This window comes from Syngnathus typhle, linkage group LG5 (genome assembly GCF_033458585.1).
Source record: "Syngnathus typhle isolate RoL2023-S1 ecotype Sweden linkage group LG5, RoL_Styp_1.0, whole genome shotgun sequence".
Taxonomy (NCBI): Eukaryota; Metazoa; Chordata; class Actinopteri; order Syngnathiformes; family Syngnathidae; genus Syngnathus; species Syngnathus typhle.
In genome coordinates, this window is record NC_083742.1 from 7,385,166 (window position 1) to 7,412,649 (window position 27,484).

The 27,484-nt window shown below is 40.0% G+C and overlaps 2 protein-coding genes across 9 annotated transcripts in view; both read right to left on the reverse strand.

The window, feature by feature from the left end:
* Positions 1-732: 732 nt before the first annotated feature.
* Positions 733-19,033, reverse strand: cdca2 (cell division cycle associated 2). 7 transcript variants are annotated; one of them, XM_061279318.1, is made up of 16 exons: positions 12,818-13,213; positions 12,619-12,669; positions 12,118-12,289; positions 11,650-11,789; positions 10,615-10,771; positions 9,806-9,957; positions 9,480-9,653; positions 8,781-8,898; positions 7,806-8,113; positions 7,318-7,369; positions 7,176-7,250; positions 6,419-6,546; positions 5,193-5,252; positions 4,914-4,982; positions 4,118-4,274; positions 733-3,356 (listed from the first exon to the last, which is right to left on the reverse strand). In XM_061279318.1, the coding sequence occupies exons 3-16, from the start codon at positions 12,287-12,289 to the stop codon at positions 2,533-2,535; spliced, it is 2,586 nt and encodes an 861-aa protein (XP_061135302.1). In that variant the 5' UTR covers positions 12,619-12,669; positions 12,818-13,213; the 3' UTR covers positions 733-2,532. The 7 variants fall into 7 exon arrangements, with proteins under 7 accessions (XP_061135302.1, XP_061135305.1, XP_061135299.1 ...); XM_061279321.1 differs by lacking the exons at positions 12,619-12,669; positions 12,818-13,213 and adding an exon at positions 19,004-19,033; XM_061279315.1 differs by lacking the exon at positions 12,619-12,669 and having other exon boundaries at positions 10,615-10,768; positions 12,818-13,216.
* Positions 19,034-26,372: 7,339 nt separating this feature from the next.
* sema4c (sema domain, immunoglobulin domain (Ig), transmembrane domain (TM) and short cytoplasmic domain, (semaphorin) 4C) overlaps positions 26,373-27,484 on the reverse strand; it is a 71,783-nt gene continuing 70,671 nt past the window's right edge. For both annotated transcript variants that reach the window (XM_061278708.1, XM_061278707.1), the window contains one exon: positions 26,373-27,484. The gene's annotated coding sequence lies outside the window, so the exon portion shown is untranslated.

Consider the following 27,484-nt stretch of genomic DNA (forward strand, 5'->3'; position numbering starts at 1 on the left):
ATTTGTTTCTAATGCCTTTTTACTATTACTCCCTCCATTTTTCAGTGCTTTAGTAAATAATCTACAATTAATTGATTATGATTGATTAGAAAATCATTCTGATCACTGATTAATCATTTAAACACCTTGCTTAAAACTGTCCAGTCTTTGATTATTCAGCCTCATGACAGTAAATAAGATTTTTGTGGGCATCTTTGTGTTAAATCAAAACACATTTACAACTGCTTCTATGTTGGAAAACAATGATCAACATTTCACCTATATTCTGACACAATACGGATCAAAATGGAATAATAACTGATTCATTGTATGCTAGTGCATTTTCTGTTCTGTCAATGCCGTATTCAAAAGGATGGAAATTAAGACCTGGAAAAAAACATATATATGTATGCGGCTGGTATTTTTAGACAAAAGTAAAATGCATGAATATCATTTATTTTTATATGACATGTAAACAAAGCAAAGCCTTAACATTGGCTATTGCTTCCACTTGTAGCTCTGTGATGGCATTTTGTGCGGATAGAGAAAAAATACATTTGAGATGTTTTAAGTTCCCACAGGTGCAATGCAATAGTATTCGTGGTCATTCAATCACATGAGGAGGAAGGAAGTTGCCCTTATAACTACCGGATTCTCAACTTTAGTAAAACTGTGGAAATGTGGTGTATTGACTTCTTTAAAGTATCACACTACTTACATTCTTGCATTAAGAAAAACAAGCTTGCCACATGATTTCTTATTTCAGTAGTGGCATTTATTGAAGGGAAACAACATTTTTTTTACCCAGTTTTGTGCTTAATTTTAGTCATTACTAATGGAATTAAATCTACTTTGTTCTGTGCAACTATCTGTACTTTTTGAGCATAGAATGTGAATGCGTGATGACTGAGGCAGTGTGTACAGGGCCACAAAACTCCAATAGTCAGGACCCTTGGCCATCCAAATGGTCCTGGGAGCACATGTATGGGAAGCAATAGAAAGAAAGCATTTCTGAAAGTCCTTCTCTCCAGCTGTCAGACCCTCTCCATGTCCCATGGGGGGTTGCCACGGTGACAGGAGGCCACATGTCTTGGGGGCGTCGTCTTTCTCAAAGGACCCCATTGTTCTTGTGCTAAGCCGTCTTCACTATGCCCGTCTGCCAGGGATGGTGGCTTCGGCTTCACACCCCTCACTCACACGTACGGACACAAGGGCTTCTATAGAGGTGCACCATTATGCCTGCAGACTTTCACAACACAGCAGCCTGTTTGCAGTCGTGCCAAGTTTGACCCAGCCAATAAAGGTGCCCACACATCATGCGATTTGAACAAATACAAAATGCTCACGCTTTTCTTCTTTTAATCTAATAAACTGACTTATACAAATGAAATTATTACAACTAAATTATTTTTATGAATTGCAGTTCATTCATTTCTTTCTGACTTTCACGTGTGAAGCCTGACACGCAGCACTTCATGACAGCCACTGGATGGCACTAAAGTCCTGCTGCGTCACGTCAGAAGATCAGAGCCCATTCGTCTAGTTGCAGATGGCAAGGCCTTGTTTGGCATTCAACCACAAAATGAGGACCTTGGTGTCCTTCAGGCAAGTGAAGTGACTCGGGCTTGATGTAAAAGTGGAGAGACAATTACACTGTGATGGATATATCACGCTTGTGCATATCTCTAGAAGCTCACTGTCCTGAATGTGAAACTCAAGTTGTTTCTACTCTCTCTGCTAAAATCACTCTAAAGTGGACTGAACTGCTTGTGGGAGAGCTGCTTTGAATCTTAGAGAGGTCAGCACTCAACTCCTTTCATAGACCAAAACGAGGACTGATTTTTACTCTCTACTCCTTTGTGAATTTTTTTCAAGTTGCATCTCAACAATTTTGCATTGATAAGCTTTTACTTCAACAGCTAAATTAAAAAAGTCAAACTCATTAAACAAATAGAGGAAAACCTTTTTAGAAGATTCATTCCACCCTAAGAGTTAGTTACATCAAAATGTTTTCAAAAATAGTTTCATAGGTACAATTTGGGAGATGGTGAATTTAAACTGATGGAACAGTTGGTTTCACATAGGTTTGCTTTTCACCACAACTCCTAGTTACCCCAACAGCAGAGAATGACTCAAGGGCTCATTTAGCCCTTCCTGCCATTTCTTTCACATTAATCCAGTAGCCTCTAACCTCGTCTGACAGATTGGTACTGCACTAAGGCCGTCTTCATCTACCCACTAAGAGAAAATATTGACTCATTGAGACTGGATCTAGTGAGAGGGGAAATGCGTGGTTGGATATTGATTGAGAGGAGGTCAGCATAAATGATTGGGCTCTCTGTATATTGAGTGGCTTGCATAGACGAATGATGCAAAGGATTGGTTAAGGAGAAAGAATCAGCACTTTAATCCCATAAAACAACAACCTTGCAAAACAGGCAAATTAATTCAGAAGGAATAACGATATGATGCAAGTAATATTTGAGTGGAATGCAAAAACTGTCAAAGTACGAGCAAGTGGCGTGCTCAGTGTCCTCAGACAGTGGCGACTGGTTAAATAATCGAACTGAATCTGCGATTCTGCATCTTCTTGACGGTTCTTTTTCTTATTTCAGGTGAGATCCGAGGCACCCAGGCCAGACCAGAGTCATTATCTGTGTTCCTTTGGTTCCGTAGGCTGCGGCGCACTGAGCGCTGTCCCCTGCATTTGAAGACATCCTCAAAATTGAAGTCAGCCTTCCAGGAGGCCGGGCCACAGTCGACTTGTGCCTCCTCTTCAGGAGATTCACACGATGAATTACTGTTTGTTTTGGGCTGTGTTGTTGCTTCCGCTTGAGGTTGTTCCTCTGCCGGGTTCACAGAGCGCCCCAAGCATCTTGACATATCTTGAGCCTGCTGGGTTGTCCGGGGGGACGTGCTTGTCAAGGCCACTGTACTGGTTTGTTCTTCTCCTAACAAGCAGGCTGAGGTGGAGCCTTCAACGACCAAATGACAACAATCTGAATTTGGATCTGCGTGTGCGCTGGTTGTGTCAGCAAATATTAGGGTGCAATGTTCTGCAGCATCATCCGACACTTGTTCTGATGGGCCGTCTATTGACCCCGCAGTGTTTGTAGTGACCTCTTCTTCATGGTTCTCGCTTTCCTTCTCATCGGTCTGCATCTGAGGCTCCACACGTAGCAGATCGTGCATTGAAACTCTGCCCTTCCTTAATCCTCGCCTTGTGGTCCTGGGCCTTGATGAGGACCTGTTAGTCCCTGAGGCTTTTTTGCCAGAGGACCAGGGCGCTTCTGATGAACTCTCACCAATACACACTGAAGTCCCGGGGCCACTGCTTTCTGACTCACTGGCGTTATTCTTCAAGTATGCATTTTCATCTGGGATTATTGGGAGAAATCAACAGCACGACAGGAACTTCACTACTTCTGGCTTCACAAATGTCAAGATTCATAGAGTTCAAATCGGACATGTTCAGAAAAATTTACTTATTGTTTGTATGCAAAAAGTTGTGTCTGCAAAGTGCCTGTCAGGTGCGCAATGAAAAACCTGTTACCCAGCAAGTACACTAAAGTTAAGCTAAGTAAATAAAGCATGAACCTGCTCCTCATGCTTTTCAAATTTAACGTGTTTTGAAATTGCTTCATTGGAACCAAAAGTGGCTTCACTGATTTAATCCCAGAGAAAAATACAATGTTAGGTAAATTGTTCAAAAGAGGAAATTTTGCTAATAATTAGTCAACTCCAATTTAGGATAGAAGCCTCTATTGTTTATATCAATATTTTTATGTGTGGGGAATTGTGTTGGTTCTGCTGTGCCACAAATGTAACATCAGAGATGGTAACACAACAGTCGCTTTTCTATTACGTCATTCTTGGGCCTCTGTCGTTGTTTTGAAATTGATATAATCGTGCATAGAATGTAAGTTAATTTGATACCTCTTCATATTAAAAATAGGGTTGTTTGTATTTTTAAGAGAGACTTTTCGCTATCTTACGCCTGAGAACAGTTATAAATTGTGAATACAAGTCTCCTTGAAGTGATAGCTGTAGATGTGAGAGGCCTTTCACTTAATAATATAGGCATAAACTTAAGTGCGTCTTAATCATCATACCAGGTTTAGAGGAGCATACATCTTACCTGCACAGCTAGTAGGGAGACAGCCCTGTGCTGCTACTGACTGGAACAACTCTATGATGGGACTGAGGCTAGGATTCTTGGATGCATATGTTCGAGAGCCGTAAAGAGAAACGTTGACTTCCCTTTTCCACCGATTTGCTGCTGCTTTAGAGGCCAGCTGTGGGGACAGAAGGTGCTGTATGAATGCAATTAAAAAAAAACAAAAAAAACAAACACTCAAATATAATTTTGTAATTCACGGGGAGTCATCAGTAATTAATTTACAATGAAGTGTGGCATAGTCGCTCGCTAGCCTAATGGATACATACAGTATAATGGATGGCAATTTTCTGAAACTTTGTATGTCTGTGCCTCCTGTGAGGAGGGTGAACACATCACATGCATGTGAGCACTTCTGCAACATTAATGCAGATGCATGATAGTGGGTGCATGGTCCATTTAGACCATTTTCATTTTTTAAGAGGAGGAATAAGTACAGTTCTTGTTACAAATTGACGAGGACTATTTGTCTGTCTCCAAGAATACACACTCATTGTACTGGTAAATGTTACTCACGTATATCGTGATACCTATATAACATAATTTATATCAATCCAGGCCTCAGTGTTAAATTTCTCATACAACCACGACTGGAAACACATCTTTTGTTCATTGAAAAATACTCCTTATGGGGCATGAATGTGTGTGTATATATATATATATATATATATATATATATATACACACACATTCATGCCCCATAAGGAGTATATATATATATATAAGATCTGTGTACCACAAGACTCAATAAACTCACTTTAATCGTCTCAGAAGGCTTGGCAGCAGAGCGTGTCGACCTCCTCACAGGCTGGCTCTTTTCAGGAAGCTAAAAGAAAGCGAAAATTGGCAGAAAGATACTGAACACGATACGGTCCATCTCTCAAATACGCATGCACATAAGGTGGCTATGCTGAAATGTGATTACTTTTATATTCATTGGAATTAAACAGTAGATCTGTTGGCAGCTTGTTAGATAAAGCTGACTGATAAAAAGAAAATCATGTCTGCTAAATTGTGCGCTCAGCAGTCATAATACCTTCCTCTTACGAGTACGAGCAGCTGGAAATTCATTTGTAGATTCAGATTCTTCTGCTGCCTGCAATGGGGGACATTCACTTTGAGGTCAGAAAAACAAAAACCCAGTAAGAATTAGGCTACAGTGGGACTTCCAAAGCTGAATGAACTGTTTAGTGTTGCTGGTTGAGGTGATAATGAAATATTTGAAACTGAACAGGCAAAACATAGCATTAAATAGTTTGTCACTCTCCTTTGCCGCTCAGTGGATACAAGCTTAAAATGGTAAAATCACATCAGATACATTCTTACATTCTCCCTTCAGAACCAACGACTAAAATCTCACTTGTGGCTGTTGCAAATTCACAGCCATCCATGACTTAATATGCAAAATAGTTAATAACTGCCTTCTGAAGGCTACCTGCTGTCATCAGAAGACACAGTGATAAACTGTACAGCCGTGTGTCATCTGCTCAACTGTACCTCCCAAAGACATCCTCAAGGTGACCCATACTATGTATAGATTAAACATAATTGGACCGAAACTTGACCTTTGGGGAACCCCAGACTCAATTGAATGTGTTCTGAAGGAACATGAATCCAGATGAAAGCGACAAGTTAGTTGTGTTGGAAAAATACCTTGGGATTGTTTTTGTTTTCTGTGATGAGTTCTAAAAATGGGGACTTCTTACCCATTTCACTGGGTTATTGTAGGTTTTGAGTTGCTTATGCAATAGAAAATAACTTGGGATTGTTTTTGTTGTCTGTGATGAGTTCTAAAAATGGGGACTTCTTGGCCGTTTCACTGGGTTATTGTAGGGTTTGAGTTGCTCATGGAATATCTCACTGATTCTGTTCTCCACCACCTCACTGAACTCCTGGAATTGTTTTATTTTTCCATTTCACCACTGTGATGTAGGTTTTATTTCACGGTAATTGTTTGGGTTAAATTGGAGTCACCGAGTTGAATTGTTGTCATGTGATAAAAATTGTCCAACGATAAACTCTGGTCATCATCATTAATAAACAAAATGTCGTCATGTCTACGGCTAGACCACTTTCATGCATGATCATATAATGACTGATGCAAAACACCCTGCAACACACATTTTGTTACATTTCTAGGTCTAATAATCCCCATTAATGGAACTCTTCAGTAATGGCATCATAAAAATCCATAGGAAAAAACAAACATTACACTGCAGTATGACAGCGACCTTTTGAAGTAAACAAGAATGCACAAATAACCTTATTTTCCCAGTTCTTCAATCTGGGTGCAGGGTCACCGACAGCCTCAGGTTGTTTTTCCTCTGATAAAGACTCACGCTCGTTCAGGGCGTTTGACTCATAGGCTGGCCTTATTTCAGACTTCACGTCTAAGGGGACAAAATGCAAGAAATTCAGTTGCTTGTCTACTAATTACATTAATTAATAATTAATTAATTACTACTAATACAAGAGGACATAAGAAATATAATACTATACAACTTTATCAATATAGCGCATTTCACAACAGCTGCTGCTGCAACAAAGTGCTTATAACCATGATACAGCTACAAAGAATCACAATATAAAGCAAAAATATCACATAAAGATAAATGTTCATGCTCATGATAAATGCTTCAAGTAGTATAATGCTTTGTAGAATTGACTTTTACAGATAATACAGTTCAGTGTTTTTATGAATTATGAAATTTGCCTGAATTTGGAGATTTTACAAATAAATCAAGGAGCCTTTGGAAGAGGGATCAAGGGCCACCAGTTGCCTATCTTTGATCAAGGTAGAGTCCCCTTTAATGCTGCAAGTGTTTCTGAATTGTCTCAAATTAACATGCAACAGCATAATGTATTCTCCTTTCGTGTGGTCATTATGGCGTATGGAAATAAAAATACATTGTAGATCACGTAAATAATGGCTAATCAACAGAAATACGAAAATGTTTTATGAGGCTTAATACTTTCTCAATGCACTGCATCTATAAAAAAGGCAAATATCAGGTTGTACCTGTTGGTACTGCTGGGGAAAGAGCCTCATCATCGAAAGCATCATTTAAATTCAGCTGGGTGCAATTCATCAATTCTGGAAAGAAAAGTAATTCTGCTGACTCCACACTATAACTGTTTGTCAATATAATGCTATATCCCACCTGTATCAGACATAATTGTAGAATCACTGTCTGCTGTTGAAGGAAAAATCATCTAGATGCAGAAAAATATAAAGCATTGACTAGTTGGGACGTTGTGTAAAATGTAAATAGAATTACAATACAAGGATTTCAAAAGCCCTTTCAACACATCATTTGAATACATTACAAAAACAAGGTATTGAATGTTCAAACTAAAAAAACATGTTTAAAACTCCCTCGGCATGTTTTTATTGTATTTATGGCGTTAAAAAAAACACTTTATATCACAGATAATCATCAAGGTCTGCAGAAGCGGGATAACTATTCTGATCATTTGAATCCGTTTTGATGCAGCAGGGCGACATCTAAAACATGCAGGACACTCGCCCTTGAGGAACAGGGTTAAGTTAGGAAATTCAAAAATGTCCGATTTTTGCATCATAATCTGAACAATTTCTAATGTTGTATTAAAAAAATGAATACTAATAAATAAAAGACATGTAACATACCTTTTCAAACTTCTCCACCCCATCTTCCGCCATATGGAGCATTCTGTGGTCAAGTGACATTGGCGCCGGGGAGGCACCAAACATACTGCAAAGATCTCGCTGGGCTTGTGGAGTGAAAGACTCACTCCTCTGCGGTGTCTTCTTTAAGATCCCACCTGGTGTGGAGGCTCGAGCTGGCGTTTGCCCTTTCTGCAACGGGGTGCTGGGAGGCAGTTGCGTATCAAAAAACTCAGGGGAAAGTGGGCATCCAAAATGCACCCGCTTCTTTTTCTTCTTTTCTGCAGATGCCTCAGACGACTCGCTTGCTTCTGTATGCACAATAATGATCAAAATGGAAAGAATTCAAGGTTATTAACAATGCGGGCTTTTTGTAAGGCCAATCACATGAATAGATAAAAGGGTTAAAATGTAACTTTTTTTTAAGGTTGCATTTATTGGACCACCCCTTTATGGCCTACAGCATGATGATGTCATGGTGTCAGATGGAGGCAAAGAAGGGAAGCCAGCAATTAACCCCGCTACTTTTATGCAGAAAAATATCTTCTTGTGGTTTTGGTTGCCGAAACCGTAAGAGCAAAACCCAAAATTTGAAAATTTATATCATCACAGCCTCTACCAGTCCTGAAATGGTGAAATTGATAATGGATAACTACAGTGCCGTTTCTGTCATGTCATGTTCCTGTCTGTTTTCTTTCACAACAAATCAAGATGGGTAAACACAATGCATCCCGAAGACTTTTTTGTCATCTCAATTGTTCATAGGTTGTTATATATTAATCATTAAGGGTTAATTTGACTTACATTTCCCCTGAAGTCCACTTAACTAACAAAAATGGCTTTAAATGATTAATCAAACAGCAAAAAGTTGTCGATTCATTTAATGATCAATTAATCTTGCCACCTTAAAGGTCAATTTATTTGGAACCGACATGAAAGACAAAATTCCTGCATGACCAAGAGCAGTGTGTATTTTACCAGATGATTGAGACGGGACCGAAGAGAACTGGAAAACAGAGAAAGATTCCTCTGGCGAAAGTGATGTAAGGTCACTAGGCTGTGGTCGGCTGGGGCTTTGAGGTTCAAACACATTTTCCTGTTGAGAAAAAATAAAGTCCATTGCCTTTCTGTTGGACTTCGTTCAAGTGTTTCCACCTAACACATGTACAAGCATTGACATTCCTAACTCTTGTCGATGATGTTGATATAGTCACTCTGTAAACAGTAGGACACAGTTGAGTAACTTCAGTGTGAAAGGTATTGTGCATTTACTGCTGACTTTGTTTTTGTCAAATTGTATATGCAGCACATCAATCTATTTAACCAACTTGTTTATTTACTGTACAGTTAAACCACACTATTTGCAGAGGATTGGGACTGGCCCGGCCTGCAAATAGTCAAAATTCAAACTGTCGCCAACTAAAAGGAAATGGGAAAAAAAAATAATAGCAATGGAAACCTAAAAATTCTCAGTGTGGTATGGAGCGAGATGGCATGCAACGGTCGTTTAGTCAAACAACGATACATACAATTTGGTAAAGTGGTGCTTCATGAAGTAAAAAGCACGTCTTAAAGTACTATACGAACATGCTTCAGAGATGTTTACAACTGTTAAGAGGTCAGTGCCGCATTTTTGTCAATTCCTAACTAATGTGTGTCTACAACCAAATCTCACACCTGCTGGTTATTTTTGGAGGAAAAGGCATGATGTTCCAAGGACATGTGTCGTTCACGGTAACCACGAAGAGGTGTACAAGGAAGCACAGGTTGGGTTTCTTCTTCAGTCTCACTTGACGGCACAGGTTCTGGTTTGACATTGTCATTGCATTCTGCCACTGGCTCCTTATCTCCCTATGGATCCAACAGAATACTTAAAAAAAACTTCTAATCTGTAGAAAAGCAAAAATGCTGGACTTGTTTTTTTTTTTTAAATTAACTAGAAAGAAGCAGAAACCCGATTTAAAGACGGCAGTCAAGGGAGTCTATGGGCAGAGTGATAATACCTCCTTGTCTCTGCCATTTAAGGGAAGGTCTGGAGTGTGTGCAACTCTAATCTGCACTTGACAGCCTTTGAGGGGGCCCACACGACGCTTCTTGCTGGGTGAGGGTGAAGCTGCTCGATGGTGGTTCTCTTTCCCTTCTTGGTTGTGTTCATCTGAAATAAAAAAATGCAGCCAATGGAAAAGATTTGAAGACACACAAAAACAATACTGGACTTTTTTTGATGTATATTATTTAGGGCAGGCATGGATTTATAATGGTTAGTGTTTTTGTTTCTGTGTTCTACAAACTAAAAATATTGCAGTGAGTACATTAAAGAGAAACTGGGGGTGGTGGGGGAATGAATATTATGACACTATTACGTGCGTTGTAATTGATCTCTCATGGAAGCATTTTTCTGGAGACTTACAATGGAAAAGAACTCGCCATAGCATGTCCATCCATCCATTTTTTACACCGCTCGTCCCCACGGTGGTCGCGGGTGTGCTGGAGCCAATCACAGCAGTCATCGGGCAATAGGCGGGGTACACCCTGAACCGGTTGCCAGCCAATCGCAAGGCACACAGAGACGAACAACCATCTGCACTCACACCGAGGGGCAATTTGGAGTGCTCAATTGGCCTACCAAGTATGTTTTTTGGGGGGTGGGAGGAAACCGGAACATGCAAACTCCACACAGGGAGGGCCGGAGGTGGAATCGAACTCCCACCCTCCTAACCGTGCTAACCAGTGCATGGTGCCAGACAGGCAGCAAAAAAAGCCACTGACCATTGTTGAGAAATAAATTTTTAATCCTGCTGTAACGACTTACCAGAAAGATAATCCTTTGTCGTCATGCATCCACCAGTGTTGTCATCCTGATCGCAAACCTCGCTCTCCTCCACAAACACCAAAGTCTGGAAGGAAGCTATTTTCTGCTTCAGGGTGGATGCTACTCGAGGAAGGAAGGGGCTACCTCTGACAAGCTGCTGAGTTCAGATAGCGGACACAACAATTCTACTCAGTGCTGCAACTCAATATTCAATCATGAAGGACAAAACAAGGACGCCTATGCCTAAAATGAATAAAACCAAATAACCAATGTTGTTTGATGTTGATCATAAAATAATTGTCAGATCAAGTTAAAGAGTGTGAGCGCATTCCCTCATTCATCATAAACAATTTAGAATAGTATTATATTTATGTCTGTGTGGAAATAAAAAAAGTGATTGTATTTGTATCTGTGAAGATTACAAACAAAGCTACCAAGTCATTGTTGTATTGGCGTCTACGTTCTACGTATGTATATAACAAGTACTATTACTAGATATACATTTGTTTTGATTTACTCTTTCCACTGTCTTTGGATTTGCATCATTATCTATTATATGTAAAGCGCTTTGTAGCTGCTGCCGCCGTTGTGAAATGTGCTATATAAATCAACTTGTATTATATTTGAAAGTCTGCCTCTTTGGCACAGATGAAGAAACTTTGTGAAAGTGAAAGCGCCATTGTTTTGGCTTGCTTATTTACAGACCTTTACATTGGCTGGTGATATGACAAATATAGGAATCTTGCAATCTGCTATTGTAGATATAAAATTCATTGGACATAACCACAGCCCTGTCACTACCTAACGACAACTATACCACACAAAGCTTAAAATTTTGCAATTCACAGATTAATCAGGGTAAACTATTACAAGTCTGAATGCATGTAACCAACATTCCCAAAGTGTCACTTTGTTAATAAATAAATAATAATGTATAGATTTTAATATTAATGTAAAAATAGTTATCGGTCTTTTGCTTGAAACATGACAGTGTAAATACAAAGATGATCAAAAGCTTTTAAATTTACTTCTCACCTCTGGAGTTTGACAGTTGGAGGAATTCTTCAGTTTTTGTTGTGCAATGAAGCGGATGAGCGAGTTTGTTTCTGGTGAGCCTCTCACACCTACATTAGAACGTCTTCGTCTTGCCTTCAATTTTGCCAAATGAGATTTTTCTGGAGCAAGAGACAAAGATATGGTTGGTCAAATTTGCTTTCTTAAAATACTGTAATATGAAAAGGTTTTGGCACTCCAGATAATTTTCACGAGTTTCCAATTTCAGTCATTATTTCTGCCGTTGTGCCCAATTTAATGCACCTGATTAATTTTGTTCAAGTAACAATTGCACGCTTTTTGTAAATGCTTCATTTCACTTCTCAAATATCACATATCTAACTGTAATTGCTGATCTGAACAGCCAATGGTTTCTAAAGGAAAATCTTCAAAATGATCAGGGGTGCCCAAACCTTTTCATACGAATGTGCATTGTATCTGCAAGCTCACCTTTGCTTCCAGATGCTACTGGGTTGAAACTTTGCACAGTAATCCCAAACTGAGAAGGTGTGAGTTTCTGAAACTCCAGAGACTCCCTTGATACAGTTTCAGGATCCTTTGAAGGGGACATTTTGCTCTCGTCTGTCTTCTTGTCCACAATGAGCATTTGTTCATTGGCCATCTGTATAAACCATAAACTACAATGCTACAACTTGTATTCCAGGGGGCATCTGATGTCAATACAGCAAGCATCACTATGACTTCAAAAAAGTGTATTGGCGAGACCTAACATGAGTGTTTGATGTTGGGCAAAACATGCATTGAATGAAAATGATCCTGATTTCTTACGGGTGCTAACAATGCAGACACAAAAGAAGCGCAGAAGAAGGAAAAGCTAGCTCCTTGCCACTTCATGAATACTTTTATACACAATTGAAGATGCTCCGGGGAAAAAAAAGTTATGGGATTATCACAGCCAAATTCAAATATTAAAATGATTGGTTAGCTTACGTTATGTCGAGGCGTTAGTGACTGTAGCTACAACTCCTTCAAAGTACCAACCTTGCAAATATAAATATATGTATACAAAAACAAGCATGAGTAACTGTCATCAAAAAGTATATATATACTAAAAAAAAGTCCAGTTGAGGAAAACAACCGGTGTGTATTACATTAAAATAAAATCCAAATCCAAGAGTTTCAAATTAACCTCCATAACACCGCGTGTTGCATTTGGATCCTTCCGCCGAGAACGTCATTCAAAACAAACAACTCCGGAGAATTATTTTTTTTAACTGAAGTCTTGTTTTGCTATAAAATATAAATCGGTCCATCGGGACTACCACAAATTAGATTTGTTAAAAATGACCCGATACAACAATATAACACACGCTTATATTTTCGCTTATAACCGGGTTAAGTACTAACTTCTAGCGCATTTGTGCCGACCGGTGTTGTGCTTGATTTGGTTCCCCCGTGAGATTTTGTTCCCCCTGCCGCGGGAGCGCGCACGCCTTTTTGGAAAGCAAAAACCGATGTCGTACGGCGTCGTACGGCGTCAGCACTACGTTGTTTTCAATAAAAACATGAAGAACTCACGTTTGCGTCAGTCAATTTTAATTTTTACAAGGGATTATTCTCATTTGATGTCTTTAAATTCATCCGCGTTTTGCCATTGAAGCGGGGTGCGTTCAAAGACCAGTCGTACAGACGGAATACTCATTCATTCACCAAAAAGCAACAATATAATTACGTGAGCTCTTTGCATAAACCTCGATGCAAAGAAACTCCTCTTTTTGGGTACAGGCTACAAGGAGTATATATTACAAAGGATACTTTATACTTAATTGTGATCATCATTCATCCATCCATCAATTTTATTTTATTACTCAGGTATTTTCAAAGCAAATTAATATTGTTGCATTTATTAATTTGCTTTAACATGACAGCGCAATATAATTAAAAGCTGACACGATAGCAATGTCAAACGTGTTCATTTAAGAAAAAGCCACACACGTTTTGTGATCAAATCTTTCATAACGAGAATGATTTGAGTGAATTGATTTGGATGAATAATTGAGAAGAAATTTCAGTTCTGAAGGCTCCTTTTGTCCCAAGCAAAGTGACAGATGGTGGGGAGGGGGGATAAAAATTGTAACAAGAACTCTATAAAAAATGTCAAGTCGTGAGGATATGTTTACCCCCCCCCCCCCTTTTTTTTATTTTGAGAACGGTGAGTGCTGGACTACAGCAGTTTTTCTTCTGTCTTCCTGGGGGTCCTTTCAGGTTGTGTGGAAAATTTGAACAGGTTCCCTCATTCCTAGGCCAAATTACAGGGGGGGAACAAATCCTCACAGCTGCCCTGTGAGAATATGTTCCCCCCCCTTATTTTGAGAACCGTGAGTGCTGGAGTCCAGCAATTTTTTTTCTGTCTTCCTGGGGGTCCTTTCGGGTTGTGTGGAAAATTTGAACAGGTTCCTTCATTCCTAGGCCAAATTACAGGGGGGGAACAAATCCTCACAGCTGCCCTGTGAGAATATGTTCCCCCCCCTTATTTTGAGAACGGTGAGTGCTGGACTCCAGCAGTTTTTTTTCTGTCTTTCTGGGGGTCCTTTCAGGTTATGTGGAAAATTTGAACAGGTTCCTTCATTCCTAGGCCAAATTACAGGGGGGGAACAAATCCTCACAGCTGCCCTGTGAGAATATGTTCCCCCCCTTATTTTGAGAACGGTGAGTGCTGGACTCCAGCAGTTTTTTTTCTGTCTTCCTGGGGGTCCTTTCAGGTTGTGTGCCAAATTTGAACAGGTTTCTTCATTCCTAGGCCAAATTACAGGGGGGGAACAAATCCTCACAGCTGCCCTGTGAGAATATGTCCCCCCCCCTTATTTTCAGAACGGTGAGTGCTGGACTCCAGCAAAATTTTTTCTGTCTTCCTGGGGGTCTGTTCAGGTTGTGTGCCAAATTTGAACAGGTTCCTTCATTCCTAGGCCAAATTACAGGGGGGGAACAAATCCTCACAGCTGCCCTGTGAGAATATGTTCCCCCCCCCCTTATTTTGAGAACGGTGAGTGCTGGACTCCAGCAAATTTTTTTCTGCCTTCCTGGGGGTCCTTTCAGGTTATGTGGAAAATTTGAACAGGTTCCTTCATTCCTAGGCCAAATTACAGGGGGGGAACAAATCCTCACAGCTGCCCTGTGAGAATATGTTCCCCCTCCTTATTTTGAGAACCGTGAGTGCTGGACTCCAGCAAATTTTTTTCTGTCTTCCTGGGGGTCCTTTCAGGTTGTGTGCCAAATTTGAACAGGTTCCCTCATTCCTAGGCCAAATTACAGGGGGGGAACAAATCCTCACAGCTGCCCTGTGAGAATATGTTCCCCCCCCCTTATTTTGAGAACGGTGAGTGCTGGACTCCAGCAAATTTTTTTCTGCCTTCCTGGGGTTCCTTTCAGGTTATGTGGAAAATTTGAACAGGTTCCTTCATTCCTAGGCCAAATTACAGGGGGGGAACAAATCCTCACAGCTGCCCCGTGAGAATATGTTCCCCCCCCTTATTTTGAGAACCGTGAGTGCTGGACTCCAACTTGTGCTGTGTTTGTGGGGAAGCTACACATGACACAGACAACAGATGGGTAATTATGTCAGGTCTTGTTAACTAATGCATGTGATGATTAAGAAATATATTGAAATACACATTCGTTGTAAATTATTGTAAATGTGCTGCATTGTATGATCTTGCTTTTTTCTTTGTTTACCAGATTCAGTGTGACGAGTGTTGCAGGTGGTCTTGATCTTGTATGTGTCGGGGAGCCTCCAACCGAAGGCTCTTTTTTGTGTACAGCATGTACAGAAATTAAATGCTAAATATTTGAAGCTTGCTTGAAGACCATTTTGCTTTTTTTTAATTAAAATTTGTATTTTTTCATTTTATTTTATTATTTAAAAAAAAAACATTTTTTTTTTCTTAATAAAGTTAAAAGTTATAATTTTTGATGTATGTTATGTGATTAGGAAACAAAGTTGTTTGACCAAAATAAGGCAAAAAAAATTGATGAAGTGCAGTAATAATGGTATCACTGCACAAATCATCAGAAAAAAACGGCTGGAGTCCAGCACTCACCGTTCTCAAAATAAGGGGGGGGGAACATATTCTCACAGGGCAGCTGTGAGGATTTGTTCCCCCCCTGTAATTTGGCCTAGGAATGAGGGAACCTGTTCAAATTTTCCACATAACCTGAACAGACCCCCAGGAAGACAGAAAAAAAACTGCTGGAGTCCAGCACTCACCGTTCTCAAAATAAGGGGGGGGAACATATGCTCACGGGGCAGCTGTGAGGATTTGTTCCCCCCCTGTAATTTGGCCTAGGAATGAAGGAACCTGTTCAAATTTGGCACACAACCTGAACAGACCCCCAGGAAGACAGAAAATTTTTTGCTGGAGTCCAGCACTCACCGTTCTGAAAATAAGGGGGGGGAACATATTCTCACAGGGCAGCTGTGAGGATTTGTTCCCCCCCTGTAATTTGGCCTAGGAATGAGGGAACCTGTTCAAATTTGGCACACAACCTGAACAGACCCCCAGGAAGACAGAAAAAAATTTGCTGGAGTCCAGCACTCACCGTTCTCAAAATAAGGGGGGGGAACATATTCTCACAGGGCAGCTGTGAGGATTTGTTCCCCCCCTGTAATTTGGCCTAGGAATGAAGGAACCTGTTCAAATTTGGCACACAACCTGAACAGACCCCCAGGAAGACAGAAAATTTTTTGCTGGAGTCCAGCACTCACCGTTCTGAAAATAAGGGGGGGGAACATATTCTCACAGGGCAGCTGTGAGGATTTGTTCCCCCCCTGTAATTTGGCCTAGGAATGAAGAAACCTGTTCAAATTTGGCACACAACCTGAAAGGACCCCCAGGAAGACAGAAAAAAAACTGCTGGAGTCCAGCACTCACCGTTCTCAAAATAAGGGGGGGAACATATTCTCACAGGGCAGCTGTGAGGATTTGTTCCCCCCCTGTAATTTGGCCTAGGAATGAAGGAACCTGTTCAAATTTTCCACATAACCTGAAAGGACCCCCAGAAAGACAGAAAAAAAACTGCTGGAGTCCAGCACTCACCGTTCTCAAAATAAGGGGGGGGAACATATTCTCACAGGGCAGCTGTGAGGATTTGTTCCCCCCTGTAATTTGGCCTAGGAATGAAGGAACCTGTTCAAATTCTCCACACAACCCGAAAGGACCCCCAGGAAGACAGAAAAAAAATTGCTGGACTCCAGCACTCACGGTTCTCAAAATAAGGGGGGGGAACATATTCTCACAGGGCAGCTGTGAGGATTTGTTCCCCCCCTGTAATTTGGCCTAGGAATGAGGGAACCTGTTCAAATTTGGCACACAACCTGAAAGGACCCCCAGGAAGACAGAAAAAAATTTGCTGGAGTCCAGCACTCACCGTTCTCAAAATAAGGGGGGGGAACATATTCTCACAGGGCAGCTGTGAGGATTTGTTCCCCCCCTGTAATTTGGCCTAGGAATGAAGGAACCCGTTCAAATTTTCCACATAACCTGAAAGGACCCCCAGGAAGACAGAAAAAAAACTGCTGGAGTCCAGCACTCACCGTTCTCAAAATAAGGGGGGGGAACATATTCTCACAGGGCAGCTGTGAGGATTTGTCCCCCCCCTGTAATTTGGCCTAGGAATGAAGGAGCCTGTTCAAATTTTCCACACAACCTGAAAGGACCCCCAGGAAGACAGAAGAAAAACTGCTGGAGTCCAGCACTCACCGTTCTCAAAATAAAAAAAAAAGGGGGGGGGGGGGGGTAAACATATCCTCACGACTTGACATTTTTTATAGAGTTCTTGTTACAATTTTTATCCCCCCTCCCCACCATCTGTCACTTTGCTTGGGACAAAAGGAGCCTTCAGAACTGAGATTTCTTCTCAATTATTCATCCAAATCAATTCACTCAAATCATTCTCGTTATGAAAGATTTGATCACAAAACGTGTGTGGCTTTTTCTTAAATGAACACGTTTGACATTGCTATCGTGTCAGCTTTTAATTATATTGCGCTGTCATGTTAAAGCAAATTAATAAATGCAACAATATTAATTTGCTTTGAAAATACCTGAGTAATAAAATAAAATGGATGGATGAATGATGATCACAATTAAGAATAAAGTCTCCTTTGTAATACATACTCCTTGTAGCCTGTACCCAAAAAGAGGAGTTTCTTTGCATTGAGGTTTATGCAAAGAGCTCACGTAATTATATTGTTGCTTTTTGGTGAATGAACGAGTATTCCGTCTGTACGACTGGTCTTTGAACGCACCCCGCTTCAATGGCAGAACGCGGATAAATTTAAAGACATCAAATGAGAATAATCCTTTATAAAAATTAAAATTGACTGACGCAAACGTGAGTTCTTCATGTTTTTATTGAAAACAACGTAGTGCTGACGCCCTACGACGCCGTACGACATCGGTTTTTCGCTTTCCAAATAAGGCGTGCGCGCTCCCGCGGCAGGGGAAACAAAATCTCACGGGGGAACCAAATCAAGCACAACACCTGCCACTGCCAGACAGGAACTCGTTTAATATGAATTGCCCAATCGGAATACAGCGATGTCACGTGTCCTGAAGAACTGTTTTGATTAGCCGTCAGAGTTTGAAGTATGAATTAAATTACCATTCCTTGTTGTATGATGTGTCATGTACGTTAATAAGTACCTTATTCTATACAATAGTTATAAGCCGTCAATAATAATAAAAAAATACATTGACTTGGATCACTTTGCTGCCACGTTGCCATTAAATTGTTCAATAGGTGGCGCTGGCGGTGACGCACCCGTTGTCTTGCTGTACTTATGCTGCTATGATAGGATCTTGGTGTTATGTAATGCTTTATTTCCCTACCCTTATTTCCCTATTGTTATTGCATTTTATTTTTTAAACATGTAGTTAAACTTCCAACTGTACCCACCTTATTCCTACGCCACATTATGCTTTGTGTGAAATGTGGGACAAACTTCCATTATAGCAAAACTATTGTTTTATTTCTATGGGACCTGTTGGTGTGACTCTTGTACTCCACTTTGTATGACAGTTACAGATTAACACAGACAAACAAGTAGTGAACATAGTGAAATTGATTCCGAGCTAACAAATTTCCAAAAATAGGGATGATTCCACTTGTTTCACACATAATTGGGAACTTGACAATGAGAGAGGTTGGCTGGATGACTTTACAATTATTTAGTTGAAGAGGTTTGTCAAAAACTGTTGACAATTTTTTTTAAAGGCATTCATGGAAGTATAAAACTTTGATCGTTACGATCATGCAAGATACAGTTTTTGTATAATGGCTAGGTAATGTTTTAGGGAAAAAAAGACAGGTACTGTACCTCTCCATTCTCCTCCACGCTATCTGATAGAGTGCATTCTGCAGTTATGAGACATTACAAGCAGCATGGAGGCACTAAACCCAGAGGCGTAGCCAGGAATTTTTCCAGTAGGGGCGCGCGCCCACAGGAAAAAAAATCGAACATCACCACGCCGTTCGCTGATCGCTAAAACAACATCCGGGTCCGGGAGGCAAACAGTGAATGGATATCATTGCGCACATAGAATAGCGCAAGCACATTCGCGCAAGACCGAAAGAAAAAAACGGCATGAAAATGAAGAATCGAAAAAGCTCGATTTTTTTCAACCGGGGCGCAGGGAGTCCTAACCGGGGCGCCGCCCCGGCTTGGCTACGCCTCTGACTAAACCCAGTGAGATTTCTAAAGTCTGACTTGGTTTGTGGGGTGTGAGACTCAATCGGGCAGGAGCAGGTGCCCCCCAAACCACCTTTCTGCAAAGGGTTGAGAAGCAGGTGCTTATCAAAGAGCTCAAGGGAAAGAGCACATCCAAAACGCATTTGCTTGTTGTTCTACTTTGCTTCGGGTGCTTCAGGTGCTTCGGATGAGTCCTCTTCTAGAATATAGACAGGAAAAAATTGTGTGCGTGCAGTACTGTGTGGAAAGACAGTAAAATCGTTATATGCACACAGATGCCTATTTTTTCTTTGTATTCCAACGAGTATAATTCAAATATTAATGGACGTTTGTGTAAGAGTCTTGCTCATTTACACATCTGAAGCAAGTTATCTGACCTTAGCCCTTTATCTGGATTTGAATATTTGACCTGAGCCTATCCCTAGAATACCCGTTAGGCTTCAAATATTTCAAATATAAAACTTTTTAAGTCCCCTGCTTTTCGAACGCTCATACTGATCCAACCTCACAGGCAGGATTTAACCCAAATGGAAAGACTAGTTCCTTGCTTGACTGAGTAGTATGTGTTTTACCTGCTGACTTAATTTCCAGTAGAGAGGGGAGTGATGAGATTAGCAGAGCAGAAGACGATTTCGCCGGTGAAGCTAATGTAAGCTCAAAGGGCCATGCTTGGCTGAGGCTTTGAGGTTCAAACACATGCTATTGAGAAAAAATACGATACACACAAGTCTGCTGAAGAAAATGGGTCGCAGGCTTGATGCAGTTAACACAACTAAGGATTATGCCACCAAATATTAAATATATAATATAATATAAATGTTTGTCAAGTTTAAGTTTTTATTTAAAAGTGAAATCAGCCCCACAATGTTCTTTACAGTAATATGTTCTATGTGCCCCCACTAGTTTAAACACTGAATTCTGATTAATATTGCATTTGTGGAATTTGACTTGCAGCAAATGTCATCTCAGGGAGCAGCCATTTTGACACTTGCTGTCGACTGAAAATGACATCACAGTTTTCAGCTCTCAGATCACAACCAATCATGTCTTCGCCTCAGAAAACTGGTGAGCCATGATTGGATGAGACTCGAGACCTGGCTGTCCCTTGAGATGGATTGTGCCTTTTTAATTCATATCCTGCAAAGGATTAATTAATCACAACACTGTGTTTCGATTAGTTGGGCTGCACAGAACATTTTAATAAAAAGAAAATTTGATCAGGAATGACAGACGAGCGGGGCAAACAAGTCCGACACACTGTTTTGTTTAATGGAGGGAATTTGGACGGGCTTGGGTAGCTCAGAGTCGAGGCTGTATCGTGGGCATTAATCAGGTGTGGATCAGGGCAGGTGGCATTCGGGCTTGGCCATTGGACGGGCGGCGATCGAGCTTGGTCGGTCAGAAGACGGAACTGGGTCGGCAACTGCGTGCTATGAATACTGCTGGGGCCTGAATTTCCCCACCCACGGGATCAATAAATGTTCAATCATCAAATCAGAATTTTTGTCTCGTTCACCTTTTGATCTGAAATGCCTTCAGTAAACAACAAAATCTATCCATTACATTTGGACAGTACATCGTATCTATGTCACCCTGGATAGACTCAAGCTCACCCATGAGATAATGTAAAGAAAGATGTGAAGGATAATGTTTGATCCCAAATCTTCCTTCATTACCATCAAGGGTCTCAGTAGACTGTGCACATGCTTTATTTATTATTAATGTATGCATAGTTGGCACGTCAATTTTGACAGTTAATATTGCTGCTTTCACTCCAAACCGCATAATATTTTTGATTCCTCCTTGTAAATGATTGCTGCTCCTTAGTCTTGCAGCTGTTGTTCACATTCACAACAGAATATTTATTACACGCAGTATTGCATTCTGCTTATAGGTATTTAAATGTAGTTAGCTGTCCACTATTAACAATTAATATTGACTTGCTTTTTTACTTCGGTATTAATACAAAATATAGTTCCTTTTACATTGGATACTGCTGACTATTCATGTTTATGTTCATAATTTCTATTTATTTGTGTATAATTAAAATTTCTGCTTCTGGTTGAGTTCTGTGATGTTTATTTTTTTTGTATTGCGGTGTTTTCCTGCTGCATTTGTTTTATGTGTTTGTGTGTCTGGTTTTGCATCATTCTTGGGTTGGCAGCGTTTGGCCATTAGCGGCCATTTGTGGTCTTTGTCAGCAATAGTGCAATTCACTTTTGCATATGCGATATTTATAATTCATGTATAATTGACTTATATGTACATTGCTACTGTTTTTTTCAACACTGCACTGCTTTGTGTACTTGCTTCTTGTAAATATGTACTTAGAATCAGACACTACCTTCTTGGCAAGTTACAGAGGGCAGTGGAATGTTTTGGTCAGAGTACCTCCTTGTCAAAAGTATAAAAACACGTCAACACATTTCAAATAAACATCTGAAAAGACATATCTGCTGTTTGGACCTCTATTCTGACATGTTTGTGTAGCTTTTGAATGCTCCTGCTTCCTCCTTCATTCAACGAACAATATCTAAGACTTGCACTGACTGCATGTGTGAATTGGGATGGTTATTTTTCTGTATGTGCCCTGGATTTAGGATTGAAAAACCATCCTATTCCATGGTGCCCCCAGAACATTTGCCCCAAGTATGCTGGTGCCTGGGAAATAATCATACCAGTACTCTGTCTCCACCTTGCTGGCGTCTGATTTGAAAGTGGAGCTCTGTGGCCGTTATTGATCCAGCCACAGGTCCAGTTGTTCCGTCAAGAGTCACTCTCATCAGTCTTTAAAAAATCTGTATTGTGATATTTTCTGACCCTGTCTTGACGTTTCAACGTGTGTCTTGTTCAGTGGTGGTCAGGTGTCAGAGTCCTGCAACCCCCGAAAGACTTTTTACAATTTTTCACAGTCACCTAAATCTTCGCTTTTTTTGCCCCATTTTGCCTGCGCAAAACAAGCTGCCTATTAATGATGCACACTGTGATATAGGGTGTTGATCTCCTTAGGCCTGATCGTCCCTCATTATAGGAATACACATCACTTATACAGTATAGAGTTGGAAAATATGCATACAAATTATCACATGGTCAAAATACACACTTGTCTAATAATTGTGCACACAGTGTATGGTGCAGATGCAGCAAAGGTGGAATTATGAAAGCATAAAAGAGAGACAATATTAAAATATTGACAATGTACAACTAACTGCAAGATGAGAATAAATGTTCACACGGCTCAAGAGTTTCTTGATCCTTGTGTGTACAACTTTGTGACAGAGCGGCCCCGCTTCATCGCCTCGTTGGCTGGGTGCAGGGCAGGGACAGAGGGAAAGAAATTGCAGTTTTGTGACGCGAGTGGGGAGAAATTGAGATGCCAGTACGTTGTTGCCATAGTGAAATTGTCTTGCCGAGTGTACAAGCTTCCCATCTCCTCCGGCTCACTGGTCGACGTGTTCAAATAAAAGATTGAGTTCAATCGATGAACATGATGTCAGGCACACCAGAGAAATGGCTGGTGGAGCAATCCCTTCATCTTTAAAAAGTCACAACTTTTTTATGCTTTTCCACCTTTAGAACCACCAGCTATGAACTACTGAATACATCCATTATTAAAGAATGAGGTTATTTTTGCTCTAGAGGAAACATGATTCTAAGCATTTTCAAGCAAAGAAGAGAAGCAGAAATTGAAAACGGAAGCTGAAAAAAAAGAGGAATGAGAAAATGATACTTGTCTCTCTACATGCGACTTTACAGACATCCATTAGTTTTGATAATACAAACCACAAATGTAGCACACCACAGCCTAGAACTGGGTCCATACTGTTAATTACTACACTGTTTTAGTTTGGTGCCTCCAGACATGTGGAAGCCAAGCGACTGACCCGTTGAGGAATTACATTGTTAATCCTGTTGCAATGATTTACAACAGATAATCTCGTCTTGATCTAGCCTCCATTGTTGTTGTTCCGAATTGGCATCAGATCACAGATCTCTTATCCACATTGATCAGGCTGGGATGGGCAAAGAAAGAACAATCAAATCAATCAATCAATCAATCAATCAATCAATCAATCAATCTTGCTCTCTCTCTCTCTCTCTCTCTCTCTGTATATATATAATCTCTCAAAAAGATGTACGTAATTTCGTTTCAAAAATACTTTTTATGATTCCTGCAAGTACCGTAATTTTCGGACTATAAGTCGCGTTTTTTTTCATAGTTTGGGTGCGGGGGTGACTTATACTCAGGAGCGACTTATATACATATATACGTTTTTTTTCACTTTTTTGGGCATTTTATGGCTGGTGCGACTTATACTCCGGTGCGATTTATAGTCCAAAAATTACGGTAATATAATTTTGCAATCTCTCTTTCTCTATGATACAAACAACATACAAATACATCATATTGTATCACTCAAATATTTTCAGTGTTGCCTTTTGAGGAAATGATAAAACAATGTCTTGATTCAAAACTATATGAATAAATGCTAACTTAGGAAGTTTCATTTACCTTAGCTAGTAGAAACTAAAGTCACAGTTACCGTCATACACATTGGTAGAACTAGCAAAGTTAGCAACGTTTCAGAAAGACTGAAATTGTTATTGTCAAATTTGAAGTTAGAAAACGCTGGCTAGCTGCTGGCTTGTCACGACCGTTAGGTTGCAGTGGCCAGAAAGCACTTGTAATGCCCTGCGGACGGACAACGCAGTTTCTGCTCTTCAGTTGCTTCAATAGAATGCGTGGTCCAGGAAATCCACACACAAACTACTGAAGCCAACATTCAAGATGAAATGCCCCTATGCACTTTCACCTTTGCTGATGTCACAACCGCCAATCATCAGGCCAGCCCTTAACAGTCAACACACTCAATGTTCAACACAACACTCAACTAATGGAAAAGGAACCACTCGAGGCCAAGCAAGGTCGTCTCGGAGTAGGACCTGGCTAATGGAAAAGCGCCAGAAGTTATAGATATCACAGTATGTGGAACCATAAAGTTAAAAGGGCAAATAGACTTGACTCTTAAGTTTCTGCCAAATGGCAAGAACATGTATTTTTTTTTTCTAGCAAATTGCATAAACGAGGAAAGAATAGTAAATAAATAAATCCGAGTCCACAGATTGATAAATGTTTTTCCAATATTGAGGCTGCATAATAAGAAGAGTAACTCAGATTCGTTAGAATCGGGTGTTGTCTACTCCTCGGGGTGCAAGGAATTTGGGGACATCTTAAGCCGAACAAGGAAGCAGGTGACAGCAGCAGCGATGAGTTTGCTCTGCAGCCTGCCTGACTGACAGGGCTTTTTTTCTCATATGGTGGCTTATTAAGGTCACGAAGTGATTAGGATTTCCATCCATAGGCAAGTGATGCCGCTATCACTTAATAGCAGGTGGATGGGTGAAAGGGACAGCCCTTCCAACATCATGACGTCACCTGTTCCAACATGCTCCTGTGCATTAAACAGTAGAGAGCGGGATCATTTTGGAAAATACAAGATTAGTAGATGCAGAAATGGGGACATATTGCCCAAACCATTACAATATTGCTCACTTTCCCCTTCAATGAGGGACCTACTGACGTGCACTTGAGCTACTAGCTGATGAGCTAGCTAGTAGCTAGCTACTAGCTTATCTGGACAAAATAGGGCCTGTGGCGTTTGCAGCACTATCGTGCGCCAAATTGGCTGGTGAGAGCCATCAAATGCATGACACCCTGGCACAGATGCCGTTCCTACTGATCTCTTTTTAACAAAACTTACTTAAATGTTGTTTTAGTTGGAAATATTGTGACTTTGGTTTTGACGTCATTTTGCCTCATATACGTCCAAATCTATGGGGAGAGAATTGTCTAAAATTTCGCAAATCCTTCTAAAGGTAATAAAACTGTGCTGCACTTTTAATTTAGGTATTATATCTAAAATGCTTATTATTATCATTATTCAGTGGAAATGTTTTTTTTTTGTCTTTTGTACTCGCTATTCTTTAATCAAAAGATTTCAGAATACCCGATTATTTGAATTTTCAATATCCGAATGCCAAAATATCTGGATGGCCATTTATGATAAAACACTCAGAGATTATTTTACTGGTACAAAAAAAATGTACCATATTTTCCGCACTATACGGCGCACTTAAAAACTTAAAATTTACTCAAAAAATCACGGTGCGGCTTATACTGCAGAGCGCCTTATATATGGATCAATGAATGAATTTGTTGATCCATACTGATTGTACACAGCCCTCTGCCAAAATGTTTTAGTCCATTTTAGTACGACTAGTAAATTACAAGGTCGCATCGCTTTCAGCATTACGGCAACCGTGGTCATGGGCGTCACTGAAGTAAGCTACTACTGGTCGATTCCATGACATTTAAAAAATATATATATTTCTATAGGCTAGAATCCATCCCATCGCTTGATTGACATACAAGTTAGCCTGTCGGGAGGCAGTCACAGTGAACTGCCCCCACTCACCACAGCACATAAACAAGACCTTCATCAAAGCTAACAAGCTAATCAACGCATTGCACATCAACGCACGCACTCGCTTCTTTTAAACTAAAGAAAGTTTATGACCATAAAAAAGGAGTGGGGTTGCTGAACCAAGTAAGAAGCCAAACCAAACTTTCATACGGAAAGGGAGTTGAACTTTACCTCACAGCATCATCTAATGGATGCATACCGCAACCCTAGTCAATCCCAGTTTGATGCAGTAGCTTCTATTCTATGCGCCTTTTAAGACGGTGCTCCCTATATATGAAATCATTTCTAAAATAAAAAATTCTATTAAGGTGTGCCTCATAATCCCGTGCACCTTATAGTGCAGAAAATACGGTATATTGGGCAGTGTAATAGAAACTTAAGATAAAATTCTAAGTTTTGTAAAAATTTCATTTGGGCTTGCTTATTTAAACATATCTCCCCAGTAATAATTTTATTAAGATTACTACCTTCAGTGTGAACTTGGTGGACTGACAAAATAAACACAAATCAAGTAGATCTCTTTTTTTATTTGTGTATATAGTATGTATATACACACATATAAAAAAATAAGGGCGTATGTACAATGATAATAAATATCAACGTGTTTGTACAACAAATAAGTTACTTAAAATTACTTTAAAACAAACATAAAAGTTCAATAAGATACAGGCAAAAGTAGGTCAACCGGAATGAACACAAAAATATACCGCACTAGAGTGGTTATGGCAAACAAATGTGAAGTTTGAAGACTTCTAAAACATGCATTTTACTCCAACAAAAGACTTGTTTAATCATTCTTTTGTTTTTTTTCTTCAAAATGCAAAGTAAAGCAAAGCCTGATAACAAAAGAAATACTCAACAAGACATGACCAAGTGGTGTATTTCCAAGAATGTGTTTAAACTTTAAAGTATTGGATGGTACACATTCTAGCACTAATCTGCTTTAAATCAAAAGCTTGTTATTTGGTTTTTGGCAGCTAACAAATTAAATAATGATTTTGGTATGTTGGTGAGCCTTAGTGAATAGAAACAAGAATCAGGTCCAGGAGATCACTGCTGAAAAGTAAACAGGAAACAAACAGAAAATCCATTAGCCTTAAGCCATTTTTTTTCTTCAGGGAACATTTTGCTGCAGTTAAAATATTCAGAAAGCTGGCAGACATCAGCTTAGAATTGTAAAATGGACGGACAGCTCAATATTGATCTGTTTCAGAAAAATAACTTGGGGCTGGAGTAACATAAGAACATCTGCAGTCTACTTTGGCTTCCCCAAAGGTGAAGTGACACGAGCAACACAGCCATGAAACAATATCCTTTCCTTGAACCATAAAATGAAGGCTCAACTGAGAGCCTTAGTGTTTTACAATACTGTATCATATCAAAAAATCCTCAAAAATGCTCAATCCAAAAAAATGCATTTGTACAATGGTGATGGAAATGAACAGTCCTTTTGCTGTTGCTCATGCAATATGTTCGTCTGATGGCCGAGTACCTCTCTGACCATGGGGTCATTGGGATACGTGACATTTTAGATGCGTGTCCACAGTGTGTTTCACAACTGAATGTTGTTGAAAGCTCTTGCGTTGCTCTCCTGCGCAATGCAGACATGTCCCAAACAATCACC